The sequence below is a fragment of the Cavia porcellus genome, unplaced genomic scaffold, assembly GCF_034190915.1.
Source record: "Cavia porcellus strain 051 isolate PalLab524CR breed Dunkin Hartley unplaced genomic scaffold, mCavPor4.1 scaffold_2, whole genome shotgun sequence".
NCBI classification, from domain to species: Eukaryota; Metazoa; Chordata; class Mammalia; order Rodentia; family Caviidae; genus Cavia; species Cavia porcellus.
The window spans coordinates 58,668,044-58,683,185 of NW_026947485.1; the positions used below are offsets into that span (position 1 = coordinate 58,668,044).

Consider the following 15,142-nt stretch of genomic DNA (forward strand, 5'->3'; position numbering starts at 1 on the left):
AGCGCTGTCTCAGGGCCTGCCCAAGATGCCATTTCTCATCTTCCACCCACCACACCTCCAGGCTATGTCTCAGAGAAAATTTTCTTTGATAATACAAACAATAAAAATGCTTAAATTAGATAGTTGTCTGATTAAAGTGATGTTTTGCTACTATTTTAAAACCACAGGGATGTGAGTGACTACACACCCCCCTCTGATTTATAGCCAGTCTGCTCAGCACATCAAAAATCCCCTCAATCTTTAGATCTTTATATAAAGTGTGGGTGAAAATAAATGCAGTAAAGCTGGCACACAGAAGGTTCATTTTTTAAAAGGCCCTCACTTACTAATTATATATAGTGGAGGAAAACCTGATAGTCTTACTTAATATGACTGTGTCAGAATTGCAATTGCTCAGAAAAAAGTATAAATCATGACTTTTTTTCCTCTGCACTTTGGGACTTAAAACAAAAATGTTTACAGTTTACAGGTGGCAATTATATTCCGCAACAAAGCCACAGTTAATAAAACTGCCAGTCCTAGATTCTCAAAATACACAGAAAATCCGTGAAGGGGTAGGCTGTCACAGCATCATTGTTCTGCTTGTGTTCCAGTCAGCATGCTGCGGGCTGCCGCTACAAGGAGAGTTTTCTTTTATAGTCTTCTTCCATACACCCGTGGCTTGTAAAATCTTCTGGTCTCCCTAACAGCACTCTCAAGTGGGCATCATTAGTAGGGTAGCTTTACAGATGGAAAGAGAGAGGCTCAGGGGCTGAAGGGTTGCTGAAGTCGCACGGCAAGGAAGGGGTGAACTGAGGTCCCCTGAGGCCTGGTGTTCATTTCTGTGACCCTAACCATGAAGCACCCCCTCAGGTCAGCCTTGATGTGCCCTCTTGTCCTCTTGCTCCATCTCTGCTACCCTCAGACAAAGCACACCCACCTCCCTTTACTCCTGCAGCTGTGTTAGCATAGAGGGAAAAACCAATGCCAGGCTTCCCAGTACACTCCCCGGGAATGGTGGGGTCTCCGCCCAGCCTGGGTGGCAGGATGTGCTGGCACAGGGCGTGATGGCTGCTCCAGCCCAGGCTGAGTAGAATGAGGGATGGAGTGGGAAGATCTGGGAAGCTGTTAGCGCAGAAATGAGGTTCTCCTGTAGGCTTTGAATCCTGGCTTTCTTTTAGATATGAGAAATGTTTTGGTGAATTTGCTTTTATGTTAAGGAAAAACTCAAACTCTAGAGGAATGTGTGTGTGTGTGTGTGTGTGTGTGTGTGAGAAAAATGTTTTCACAATTCTAAAGATGCCCAGAAACTGGACTTGCTTTGGGAGGAAGAGGAGTGAAGGGAGCAATGGATTAGAAATTTCATTCTGAAATGTGTTAAGGCTATAATAGGGTAAATTTGTGTGTTGAATAATCTTTTTTTAAAGCTAGCCTTTCACCTCATCTGGCCCAATCCAGCCTCCTCTGGAGACTTGAGCCCTAAAGCAGTCATGTGTCCTGTGTGCTCTTTTACACCACCCCCATCAGCTTGCCTGGGCCCGATGGCTGAGACCCCAGAACCCGACAGCACTGACAAGGATGACTTGCTGCTGTTGAGTGAGATCTTCAACGCTTCCTCCCTGGAAGAGGGCGAGTTCAGCAAAGAGTGGGCAGCTGTGTTTGGAGACAATCGGCTAAAAGAGCCAGCACCAGCGGGGGCCCTGGGAGAGCCAGATGCCAAGTTCCAGACTGGCTCCGGATTCCTCCCTTCGCAGCTGTTAGACCAAAATATGAAAGATTTACAAGCCTCCCTACAAGGTGTGTACTACAGTGATCAAAATTAGGTTTTGTGCCTATTTATTTTCTTCTTCTTTTAATACAAATGTATATTTGTTCCTCCATTGTCTTTTTGTATGTATGTATCATCTTTTATAGTTTTATGCTTATTTTATACTCAATATCTTTTCTTTAGTTTTTTGTTTGTTTGTTTGTTTGTTTGTGGTGGCAGTTGTTTTATTTTACATCCAGTGACTTTCTAGCTGAAGTTTGAAAATCACATTCCAACTTTGAAATCTGTTTCAGGGCTTTAGATCTAGTCCTTCTCATCATTTTCTCCCTATTTTAACATGTCTTATGAGGGAAATGCTAGGGTGATGGTTTTCATTCTTACTTTGAAATATTGTTTGTGGCATGAAGAGGTGATCAAGTTGCCTTCATACCTGTGGCACTGTTGGTGGGGCCACCCCTACCTGGCACCAGCCTGAGTTCTCCCAGATACCCATGAGGTAGAATTCCCCACATGCCCATTAACATGCCCTCTTTTGGGTGCTGACTGATAGGATATTGGGCCTTTACTATTTAGTTCACTCTGAATTGTCTTGTACTAGCTCTTTCTCTCTCCCTCTTTTTTTTTTTTTTTTTTTTTTTTTTTTTTTTTTTGTCTTTTTCCTTTTTATAGGTACCAGGGATTGAACTCACGACTGCCTGCTTCCAAGGCAGGCACTTATGCGGCTGAGCTAAACCTCCAGCCCCCCTCTCTCTCCCTCTTTTTGTACCCTTGCCCTTGGTATCCCCCAGCTCAGCTGCTTCTGTTCTGCCTAAGTCATGTAGAGAACACCCATCCAAAGCTGATCAATAGCAGTTGGCCATCCTGGGAAGGGTTCAAGGTTTAACCAAGGCTCAAAAACAGGCCACATGCTGGCTAGGAATTGTCACATGTTCCCACATTGGTTTAAAGTGCAAAACTTGAGGACTGGGATACAGTTCAAAGCACTTTCCTAGTGTGCATGAAAGCACTAGGTTCAGTCTCTAGCACCGGGGGTTAGGGTAGGGGGTGGGGGCGTGTTTTGCACAAATGAAAACTCAAATTGAAATGTAGGGTTGTGAGTTTCTAAGCAAGCCAACCTCAGGAAGGAAACTGCTTCCTACTATCTTAACACTTTTTCCTCCTTTCATGAGATGTTCATTGTAAGACAAGAATAAATATTAAGATACTCTCAAGGTGTTTACTTTTTCTATGAATTTATACTATCTCCTTAATAAAAACAACATGTTTATCTGGCACTTAAAGCTGATTGCAATTGGCAGAGCTGGAATGACTTAAGTAATTATGAGCTATTAAACCCTCAGGTTTTTGGAGATGAGATCATGGGTACAGGAGCTGGTGGGCAACACTAAAAAAGTCTTACCTGTTTTCTTTATGAAATATCTGATTCCTTTTATCTTCTTCTGGGTCCTATTTTGTAGCCATCTCATGTATTAGCATGGTGTTACACCCATGTATCTGACGGTGTAGAGATGGCAGGGATAAATGAGATCTAAAAGTGCTTCTCCACCTAGAGTTTCACCCCTGGGTTTCACAGTCTGTCTCTGGAGTGCAGACAAGCAAAGGTTGCCAACCTACTTGAGTTTCACCCCACCCACCTGTGGCGGAGGTGCTAACAGGCATGCGTGGGAGAGACAGAAAGCCAGAGCCCATACTCCTCTGCTCAGACCCTTGGGGTGCTGGAGGCTCTCCAGCTGTTTCAGAAGGAACCCCACTGGAACCCCAAGCTTTGGAGAAATGGGGCCCTGCTGCAGAAGGAAACTGTGAGGGCCAGGCATCAGTTGCTGCAGAACCCACACCAACAGCCAACAAGGCAGCTCCACAGCCTCTTCCTGAGCAGCAGAGTGAGACAGGCTCAGTGCTGACTCGAGAGCTTGCACTCTTTTAGGGCAGTGGCCCCAGGACCTTGCATGCCAACCTTGTATACATCCAGGAGAAAAGCACCAGCCACACACAGGGCAGAAAAGCAAAAGCAAACTGGACTGTGAAAGAGGAGGCTCTGCAAGGGGAGGCAAACCTTCAGCTGAGGTTGCAGTCCTTAACACCTCAGCAGAGAGCTCACTCAATAACTAATATTTATAGGATCTCTGTGTGCTGGGCACTGGGGATTCATCTAAACAAAATAAACAAAGCGCCCTGCCTTCCTGGAACACACATAGAGTAGGAAGGAAACAGTGAACAATAAGCATAATAAACAAGTCATATAGTGGGTTAGACAGTGACGGTGTGGGAGAAAGGACACATCAGACTGCAGGAGTGAGTTTTGGGGATGACAGGGAAGGTCCATTTCCACAGTGACATATTCTTACTGGGCAGAACTTTCAGGGAGTGAGAATTAGCTGCCTACACACGTGGGCAACGAGGACAACCTGTACTTGTAACCCAAGATGAGGATGTGCTCAATGTGGCCAAAGTCTGGAAAGACACCATAGTCAGAGCTGACCAAGTGAGGGGCAGAGGTGCTCAGAGAAGGGAAGGTGAAGCCACATCACTGTGGGCAGGAAGCCACAGAGCCTCGCCACACAGGGCTTCATAGCTATTAGGAAAATCTTGGGCCTTTCTTTCAGTTCAGATTAAATTTGGAACTATCATAGTATCTCCAGGCAAGAAATGACATGATGTAATTTACTATTTAAAAGGATCGTTCTGGCTGCCAAACTTTCTTCTTCTCGGGGTTCCATCAAGATATGGTTAAAGGAGTTGTTTTGTAATTGCTGCGTTATCCTGTTTCTTTTGTATATAAGTAGCTACAAACTGAAAGCCTATGGGACTCAACTCAATAGGAGGGAAATGTCATACCCCGAGGGTTAAAAGGAGCAGCTCAGTCAGCTTCTGCTACACCTCCAGATCCCAGCAGATGCATCCTTGGTGCTATCTGATCCTACCCTGATCCATGGAACAAATAAGAGATGGGCTCCCTGCTTCAGTGACAAATCATGTTGTCAGTTGTCACTGTATTATATGCTCTGTCAGGACTCCTCCTCCCCCTAAAGTAAAATGGATGAATATTTGCCCTAGGTTTCTTGCCCTATATCCATAGACTAGAAAAATCCATAGACTAGAAGTCTATATCCATAGACTAGAAAAATCCATCTATGTATATATAAGCCTGTGGCTTAATCCTAACTATTAAATGTTGGCTATCTTATACTAAAACTGCTTCCTTTGATTAACTGGATAATCTCAGAAACTAAATTCAAAAAGACACTGAAATAACTGAGTAGTCCAATTGGTCTTGGGTAGCCAGGCTCATTGGCATACTGGCTCAATGAAACAGTGAGGTGGAGAGGTCAGAGCCCAGGTTTTACTTTGCAAAGGCCCACCCAAGCTCATGCTACAGCCCACAGTCTGGCCCCTCCAACTCTCTAGGTCTTTCTGTTCTTTGGAAAATGAGGACAGACTCAGTTTTCATCCATGTGGCCATCCTTATCCTCCCCGGCAGACGGCAGACCTGCTGAGTTCTAAAATTGTGTAATCCTGTGAATCCATACACGTGTCTGGTAAAAGAGCATTAACCAGCACTTGAGATGGCACATGCTGTGCATCAAGCACTGTCCTGTTTGCTTTTTACATGTGTCAATTTATTTAATCCTTGTCACACCCTTCCCAGGCAGGGGAAGTTATCATCTGCATCCCGGCAACGGCAACGGAGGAACTCAGTGGCTGAGTAATCAGCCCAAGATCACACAGCTGGTAGGGGCAGCTAGACTCTGGGCCTGGACAGTCTGACTCAGGAGCCTGTGTCCCCAGGACCTGTCTCCTCTCAGAGCTGCAGTGTGCCTAGCCAGGCCTCTTGACGTGGGCATTGTGGTTGCACACAGAAATGAAGACCCCTGGCTAGCCACAGGGGACAGATGTACATGTCCATGCCAGGAGACAGAGTCCCTATCGACACAAACATGAGTGATGCTCTAGATGCTCCTGCTTTAACACTTGTGCCATTGTCCTACTTCACAGCTCCTCTTCCCCTCCTGTGCTCTGTACTCCCCCCCCTCCCTCCTTTTTTCCCTCCTCCTCCCTCCTCTTCACACCTCCTCCTCTCTTCTCTAGTGCCTGCATTTTTCCTTCTTTGGCCATTGTCCTCATTTTATTCCCCTACAGGGAACGCTAAGGTAGTGGGGTTTAGTGGAAGAGCAATTAAACCTTCCTTTCTTCCTGCCTCAAACTATGGGAATATGTGTCAGATCAAGTTGTACTAAAAGTCTGAAGATGGAGTTAATTTTAGCTGAGATGTTTAAGAGTTTCTGAAGTCAGTGTGATAGGGACTGGGGTTTCCTGTGTCATGCAGTGATGAGAAAATTGTGCCTTCCTGAGGCTTCTCAGCGTGAGTAGGAAGAGCAGCAGCCTGAGCAGAGATCAGGCAAGCTTGGGAGGTCTCCTGTTTGCCGCTGTTCTCCATTCTCCACCAGTGTCTAAAACTTAGGAGACTAGGAAAGATTACCAACTGCTCAAAATAAGCAGTAAGACATCTTTCAATTTAGGTTCCTACAAACCAAAGTTAGCAATCTTGTTCCAGAGTCTTAAAAAAGATACAATCTTGTATTGCCTCAGGACATAGTTTGTTTTCCTCAGTTTTCAGGTGCCAGAACCATCTGGGTGGGTTTCCATTTAAGGCTGGTGGCGCGTCAAGCTTTAGATTATCTCAAATAAACCATTCCTCAACCAAAGCTCATCTCTTGCTATTCCAGGTTTAGCCTGGCTCCAGGTAACTGACTTCTCCAGGACTCAAATGGAGAATTGCAAGGGAAAAGACTATGAGCATATTTATAGCTTGAACACAAATCAGGCGGTCTCAGCGCCTGATTCAGTGGAATTGTTAGTTCCATCAAAGCAGCAGCTCCTGCCAGCCCTGCTGAGCTGCATCTGCAAGGCAGAGCTTGGAGATCTGAGTGATTTAAGTGCCTCTGCTGGTCCACAGAAAGAACTCTGATGACAATCTCCTCCACCCCCGTTTTCTCAGGGGCATTGAATAACCTCAGAAAGGTCTTGTGACTTGCCAAGTTGTGAGTTTTTACCCCATTCAAATAAAGTCCAGCTCCTCAGCTTGGTTTACAGGGTCCTTTAGGACCTGACTCAGTTGTGTGGCTGCCCAGACTCCCACACCATTACTTAGCACACATGACTAGATGACAGTTTTCTGCTGGAGAACTGTGTATGCTGCCTAGACAATGGACTGCAGCCATGTTGAGCTTTAGTGTGCCCATGGGTCTACACTTATACCACCCACTTACATATGCCTGGTATTTTACCTGGCTGACATCGTGTCCTTTGGCATCTCTGTTTCAATGTCTGTCCTTGACTCATCAGCCTAGTGATCGGTGTCATGTCTTCTCTCCACTCCCAGTACATACGTAGTCATGTCTCTTACTGCCCTCCATGGAAAACTGGCTTCATTTCTGTCTCTTGGTCTAAAATGTCAGAGGAACAGAGTTCCTACTTCTGTTGCTCACCTAATTTCAGAACACAGCTCAATGCATGGAATTCAGTAGTGTTTATTGGATGGATGCATGGATGGATGGATGGCAGGCAAGTAACTGATAAAAGATTAAAGCAGAAGCCTAGGATGTGGGCCTTGAAGATAATATTTGAAGGCTTAGTTACTCCCAATGCCTGCTGACTTACTGGACACAAAGCTCCATTCAGTTTAGGTTTACTGAGGGCTACTCCCAGCCTCAGTACTACCTCATTCATTCACAGATCCCAGTTTGTCCATTCAGCAATCTAATTAGACAGAAATTTTTTCCACTTATTGCAAGTGTGGAAACTGAGGCTGAGGGTGGAATGCAGGGTGGTCTTGCCCACTGTGGGTCTGTTGTTCCTACTTTGCTCTTCAAGATCAACCCCACCCCAGAGCTCCCCAGGCTGTGGTTAGCAACCCAGCCTGGGCTTTTGCACTCACAGCTGTAGCTACGTTCTCACCCTGGGCAAAGTCCTTCTCTGGATGGTGTGATTTGGCCTCACCTGCTGCTCTCACTGGCCAGTGTTCCTTCAGGCTGATTTTTATTTTCCCTTATGTAAGTAAAGGGGGGCAGGGTTGCACTAATAAAATTTTATATATGTTTTCTGCAAATGGGTAGTACATTTGCCATATCAAAGAAGCCCAAAGATCAGATAGCCCTTTTGTTCACAGAGCTGGCAGTTTTCCTGCCCCACCCTCCCCACTTCTCTCCTGACAGAATCCCTGGGAGGGAGGCAGACATCTTTCCAGACACACCTTCACGTCAGAAGCACCTCAACCAACTAACACCAACCAGAGAACAGTTGAGGGCAATTACCGAAATATTAGAAGTGCAAAATTCTCTTTAAACATTGATTTTCCTGACAGAAGCCAAGACGTTTTCATTCTGGTTTGGCATTCCATCCATAATTACCCTGATTGCACCCTTTCCCTAAATAATTTCCAGAGTGATATAAGTGAGGTTGAAATTGCAGCTGAAACATTGTATTTTTGTTAACAGTTGGTGTCAGAGCCGTGCTGTTTTACTCCCTTCTGCACATGGAGTTAGACTGCTTAAATGGATGCTCAGGAACTGTTCTCAGGAGTAAACGTGGCTCAACACTCAGCTGCGTTTCTTCTTGGGGGCTGGGGAATGATGTCCTGTGTGTCTATGAGATGCCAAACTGGGAAACTGAGATAGAAGAATGCCTCAAGCACAGGAGTTAAGCCCTGTGCAACATAGATCCTTTTTCTAAAACAGCAACAAAAATCCACTAGCAAAAAGTTAAATTTTTAAAAGTTATTTATGTGGTGGTTTGTTTTCATTTTTGTCTGTTTTGAGGTAGGGTCTCACTATACGGTCGAGGCTGGCCTTCATCTTACTTTGTAGCCCAAGATGGCCTTGAACTCATGGTATTCCTCCTGACTCAGCCTCCCAAGGGCTGGAATTACAGGCATGTGTCTGGCTTTAAATGTTATATTATCATATTGATGTAATATTGTATGTATGTAGGAGTGTGTGTGTGTGTGTGTGTGTGTGTGTGTATTGCTGAGGATCAAGCCCAGTGCCTCATTCATATGAGTTATAGAGTATACCACTGAGTTATATTTTCAGCCCTTAGATAGCAAATAATAATTAGGAAATAACAAAATTGTAGTGATAGAGAATAGATTAGTGGTTGGCAGAAGTTATGGGTGAGGAAAGGGTCCGCCTGTGTCTACAGAGGGGTAGCAAGCATAAGGGAATCTTTGGTAAGAGGTCTATTTCTTGATTATGGTGGTATCTGCATGGATGAAATGCCACACATAAATCCCAGCTACTTGAGATTCTGGGCCAGGAGGATAGAAACTTCCTTGCCAACCTACATACTTAGGAAGACCCTGTTTCAAAAAATTTTTTAAAAATATAAAAGAGCTGTAAAGTACAATCTTGTGAGATAGCACTTGGCCTAGAATGTTCAAAACTCTGGGTTTGAGCCTAAGCACTCCCTGTGGAAACTATAACTGCGTGACACAAATGAGAACATGTAAAACTAGTAAGATAAGTTTTTCTGTAAAAATGGTAAATTCTGCAGGTTAAAAAAAAAATAAAAGAGTCTTGAGGTGCACTGTTGTCCTCAGCTCGGATCCCATGTTCCTTGCTTCAGAGAATCCTCAAAGTCTATGGATTCTGGATGGTGCTTGTGTGGGTTCATCAGTGTCTAGGTGAGCTATGTTTTTACAAAAATCCATAGTTACAAAAGAATTCAGTTAGAAGACATTTCGGAGCCAGGTGTGTAGCTTGGGAGTAAAACACTTGCTCAGCACATGCAAGGCTCTGAGTTCAATCCCCACCACTGCCCTTCAAAAATTTTCTTTCTAAAGAAAGCTGCCATTATCATTCTTTCAGTGTTAGGCCGGCAAATATTATTTGTATTTTGGCACTTTGAAAATATGACTCGACATGCATTTTATTGGTCCATAATTTTTTTTGTACACGTGCATTACATGAAGGGAGATGGGCTCCATTCTGACATGTGGGTTTTTTTCTGCCTCCTTTGAGAAACATGTTCCATCAGAAGTTGTGGGGAAAGGGTAACAATCACCCAGTTAGTTTCCACCACCCCCCTTGCCTTCCCGGTGACTGACATCATTCAACCTTGGATGAGAACTTTCACTTTCCTCACTGATCATTTTAGGTGACTTTTGTTTAAAAGGGAAATGGCAATGGGCCAATTTTCTTGGGGCTAGGAGACCATGATATAGTGTCATTTGGTATACTGTATACTGGTCATTTCTTAACTACTTCATCAAAATATAATTTATATGCCAAAAAATTTACCTATTGTAAGAGAACAGTTGTAGCATTTCGCCTGTACTGTACACCTGTCACCACAGCTCAGGGTTAGAGCTTTTCCACCATCCCAGAAGGCCTCCTGGACATCTGCAGCTCTGAATTATTTGTGAATTACATTATGTGCATGGTCATTTACCTTTGCAGTAAATGACTGTTTATATTTTTTATTAAGACTAAATAGGCCGGGCTGGAGATTTAGCTCAGTGGCATAAGTACCTGCCTTGCAAGCAGGCAGTCGTGAGTTTGATCCCTGGTACCGATAAAAAGTTAAAAAAAAAAAAAAAAAAAAGACTAAATAGGTTGCAGCTCCAGGTTTCACTTACTCATTGGTTGGTCTTCATAAGTATGTTTGTACACCACTTTTTGAAAATGAACTACATTCAACCTGTAGTTATCTGAGCCTCTTCTTGGTGTCAGGAACTGCTTTGCCATCTCTTAAAATAGCGCTTCAGAAGTATACTTCTCACGGTTTACAAAGTATTATGTTTATCTCCATTCAACAGCCATCTATTTCCTATCATGTACACTGCAGGGTATAAAAATGAGTAATGTGTGGCCTTTGGATTGAAGAGGATGATGACTATAGGACAAAAATACAAACTAATAAATTTAGTATGCTTCTGCAAGTCTCCTGGAAAGGAGGTAAACAAATGGTATTACATCCTGTAATTTTTGTGGCATATCTTGAGGACGTTCTTGCTCTGGATACTGGTTTCTCTGTCCGATCTGCACTCTGCCATCCACACGTGATCTCTCTTGAGGGCTTTATCAAAGATGAAACCCTGAGCATGAGAACATCCCTGCAGAGGGACACTGGGCTAAGTATCATGGTCCCAATGTGGCGCAGCATTTAATGGTCTGCATTTTATAGTGAGAACCAACAGTGCGCTTAATCAGCAAACACCTGCCTGTTCTGTGTTAAGTATTTTGGAGCACACTAAAGAAAAACTTTCCTTTCTCAATGGGAAGACAGGAATTAACAAAGAACTAAAGCTGTAGTAAAATGAAGCATGTGGTGCAGGCCTGAATTAAATAAAGGTCCTGTCAAGACATCCGGAAGAAACAGTAAGTGCCAGGGAAAGGCAGGCTTGCTTCCTGCAGTAAAAGTACTGAGCGCCTCCAGTCACCGAAGGCCATGCAACACACAGGTGCATGGCACCGGTGAATGCCATTGGGAGGGTACGAATAAGGTCAGCGAGACTGTGCTTCCCCTCATTTATTTACACTGTACTGTCTTACATTTATCTGTGTTAAACTTCACTATTTAAATTAGCTGTGTAGAAATAAATGAACTGAATCATATTAAAGATGTGCAGTTTAGTACTGTATTTCCATTTCTACATTTAATGGTATTCACTGTTTTAAATTTTCCCCATTCTTTACAGAAAGCTGAGGCACTTGACCTCCTTTAGCACACTATTGATAACTTTTGATGTACCTATGAAATGACCATACTTAGAAATAAAAATGAGCAGAAAGCTTAAAACAAAAAAATACTGTAATTTTAGCAATTTCTTGTTTTTCAAAGTCCAGTCTCTCCCTTAGTCTTCCATATTTTGAACTGGGCATGATTATAGAGCTCTCTTGTCCCCTCAAAGGTATTCTAGAATGAGAAACATGAGAGAAGGATCACATCATACAGTCTTCGACCCTCTGTTTAGAAGCCACCATGTATGTACCCAAGAGCTTCTGGGGCCACTTACTAGATCTAATGTTCTCTGGTTTTGAATATTAGGCTGGTCAGAGAGCAATGTCAGTCCTCCTCCTACTCCTTGGCCAGCACCAAAGACAAGCAATCCAAATGACGAGAGCCCTGCACTGAAAGGTAACAAGGTGTTTTATCCCATTCCAATGAAATTTCCTTCCTTTCCAGCAGCCTACACTATTTTCTGAATTTCTTTACTAATTGTCATTTAAGCATCTAGGGCTCACTGCAAGACTATGGGATGGGTAATTTTGCATGATTCTAGAAATTACATTCTGACTTTTGCTGGCTTACTGTGCTAATTCAAACTTCCCTTTATTGACTTGTATCTAATGAGAATGAATCAGATATCTTTCACCATGTGATTGCTCTCCATGTGATTGTCTGAAAATACCAAGGTATGAAAGGTCACTGAGGTTTGCTATTTTCAACTAAAAATACCATTGCAACCATCCAGTAAGACTTTTAATTAGTGCTCCTTAGAAAGAGACAGGTTCCTTAGTTGTCAGAAGAGGTCCTTTCATAAGATCCACTCTCTTTGGAGACAGACCTCCAAAGAGAACATCTACTCAACAGAAGATCTCAAGTTTGCAGCTCTATCTCTGTTCCTTTGGTTGTCACCCAGTTTCCCCTTTGACCCTTGAAAGTGAAAGGAAATGTCTATCCCATGATCATCAAAAAAGTGTCCCACATGTTCTTTTAAGTGTTGTGCAAATGATTTCTGAGGATTGCCCCAAAGTGCAGTCACTTGGCCCCTCCAGCAGCTCCAGGATTCTTTCTGAATTCCTCAGAAGACTTTGCAGAGGTTAGAAGAAAGCGGTAGTGAGTGTAGCATACTTTCCCTGGAGATATCTTTAAGATATCTTGGTATTCTTTATCACAAATCAAGATATACTAGTGCACCTAAATCAGTCTTGCCCCATACAGTATCCTTGTGTGACTACTTACATGATGAGTAAACGAACACATTACTATCTTAAGGAATTTCCCCTACCTCCGGGCCCTCAAGCAAACCATACTGAATGCTCTCAAGCCTCTGCTTATTGAAGTAAACCAGGTGTTTTGAGGGCTGATCACATGAAATTTAGTGAATGTTGTATTTAATTATAACTGGAATATTATGCTGCTTGCTAGCAGCCTTTTATCGTTACGGTAGATACCCGTATATAGATTATGTCATTATAATGTACTATATTCACAAGAGATTTTGAAGCAAAAGAAGGGGAATCAGAAGTATAAAGTGATCAGTTCACTGTTTTAGCATCTCAGTGTCATTTTAATGAAAGGATCAAAGACCATGTTTATGTGATATAATCCCATCATTGTCATCCCTTCACTCTAACCACTTTGAGGAACTTGTCCTACCAGTATTTTCTGAGATGGCAAGATGGCAAGCACGTTCCTTGCTGCTCTCACCTAGAAGGATTTCCCATCAGAGAGACATTTCCTTATGCCTCTGACCCACTCCCATCTGTTGGACAAGGAACAAAACCAGAATTCTCATGTGGAATGATTTAGATATAGAGATGGAGATAGATAGATTTAAAGAGCCCCAGCTTATTTAGAAATCACTTGCATGAAGCACTCTTTTGGAAATGTTCCCCTCATCTGGAAGATAATGTGGCTGATAATCATGGAATGCAGGACGTGCAGGCAGGTGTTTCGGTGAAAGAGCAGGAGGAGACGGGGGATTTCCAGCCGGGGAAAGGGGAGGTGCACCAGAGTCACCTTCTGATGGGAGAGGTGAAGAAGGCAGTGAACCTGGCAAAGAAGTCAGACCTAGAAAGAATATAAGCCTTTCTGGGCCTGTTGCTTTGAAGGATGAAAAGTAAGGCAAATCTGCTCTGACCCAGCAGGTTTGAAGGGATCCTTCAGACAAGACACTGGAAAGCACCTTCCTTTCTTGGCCATTCACTCTGATTTCTGAACTAATTATTTCCTGGTCATGGTGAAGCAACAGGTCTGAGCTTTAGAGCTGCTCTGGGGGCAGTGGTCACATGCTAGGTGAAGCTGGGAATTATTTAACACAGAGCTCCTTGTTCACTGAGCTTTGGGCTCTGGTTTAGAAATATTAACCACCCAACCCTGGGCATGTGGAACTCTCTAACCCGTTGGAGGCAGAGGGTCACAGGATGTGTCAGTTTTCTAGATGGTGCTGGACCTGCCTACAAACAGCCTGGCAGAGGTAGGCATTCTGAAGGTGAGTCTGTTGATGTTTTCTTTTCTCTCCCCAGAGCCTGCCAAGGCTGCCTCGGACCTGACTGCCTGGTTCAGCCTCTTCGCTGACCTCGACCCCTTATCAAATCCCGATGCTGTTGGGAAAACTGATAAAGAACATGAATTGCTCAATGCATGAGTCTGCAACCTTCAGGAGGAAGGCTTCACGCCACTCCACTCCCCAGCTTCATACCTGGGGCAAGCAGAAGTATAATGTGATCAGTATGCTGTTTTAATATTTACATGCCATTTTAATAAAATGAAAGGGTCAAAGACCCTTATACTGGTTTGATCCTCTTATTTGGTGTAAAGGGTTTTAGTGTTTTCTCTGTGTGAATATAAGCAGCATAAGAGTGTCCAGGAGTGGTATCCAGGCCACCACTCTACAGCCAGCAAACCATCACGGCCATTGTGGGTGTCACAGGCTACTGTGAGATCTAAGTTCAGACTTGAAGCCTACTGTGCAATAGGTTTAAATACAGTAAGTCCTTGACTTACAGACATTTGAGTCACAAGCTTTTACAGGTGTATGTAAGACTCCCTTTATCAGGTAGAAAAGAAGCTGACTTACAAACAGTTCTCCAAGAATAGAATTCACATGAGTCAGGGACTTGGTATCATGTGTCATGCAGACCTCAGAGGCAGCAGGAGGCTAACAAAGCTCACTGTCCCCTTCTGTTCTGAGGGAAGGGTGCTGCAGGAAGCTTCCCTCTTTCTGTCACAGCACCTCTCAGCGAACTCTGGACGAAGCTCACTGCAGTCCCACACTGCTTGCCCAGAGGCCTTATGTCACCACTGTGGGAGGAGCTGGGATTCTCTCCACTTCACAAACCCTTCTGTGGAAAGCAGCCCTATCTTCAGATACCAGCACCTCCTTTTCTGGCTTCGTCGTTTGAATTCAGAAGCATGTATTTCTGGAGACTCTTGTGACTTTAATTAAACAGAGAAAATATTTGACATGCAAAGTTAAGCCATGGAGTCTGTGTGGGGACTCAGTGTTATGCTGACTGAAGCACCTTGGACGTAGAGGGTGGGGAGGTTTGGAGGAAAACAAGTCCCACCTGTAGTCCTGAAGCTAGACTTGATGCCACCCCCCACCCCAGAAAATATAGTTGGGTCCATGGATGGAACTTTGTGGGATCAGGCAGGGCCAGGAGCAGCATT

The 15,142-nt window shown here is 43.8% G+C and overlaps 1 protein-coding gene across 8 annotated transcripts in view; it reads left to right on the forward strand.

The window, feature by feature from the left end:
- Ica1 (islet cell autoantigen 1) overlaps positions 1–14,278 on the forward strand; it is a 170,127-nt gene extending 155,849 nt beyond the window's left edge. For 4 of the 8 annotated variants that reach the window (XM_013158304.2, XM_013158303.3, XM_013158305.3 and 1 more), the window contains exons 13-15: positions 1,507–1,776; positions 11,792–11,881; positions 13,996–14,278. In XM_013158304.2, coding sequence (XP_013013758.1) covers positions 1,507–1,776; positions 11,792–11,881; positions 13,996–14,117 — 482 coding nt within the window. In that variant the 3' untranslated portion in view covers positions 14,118–14,278. Of the gene's footprint in view, positions 1–1,506; positions 1,777–2,416; positions 2,959–11,791; positions 11,882–13,995 lie in introns of those variants that run through there. The other 4 variants (XM_005006045.4, XM_003475125.5, XM_063242232.1 and 1 more) reach the window with 3 other exon arrangements.
- Positions 14,279–15,142: the final 864 nt, after the last annotated feature.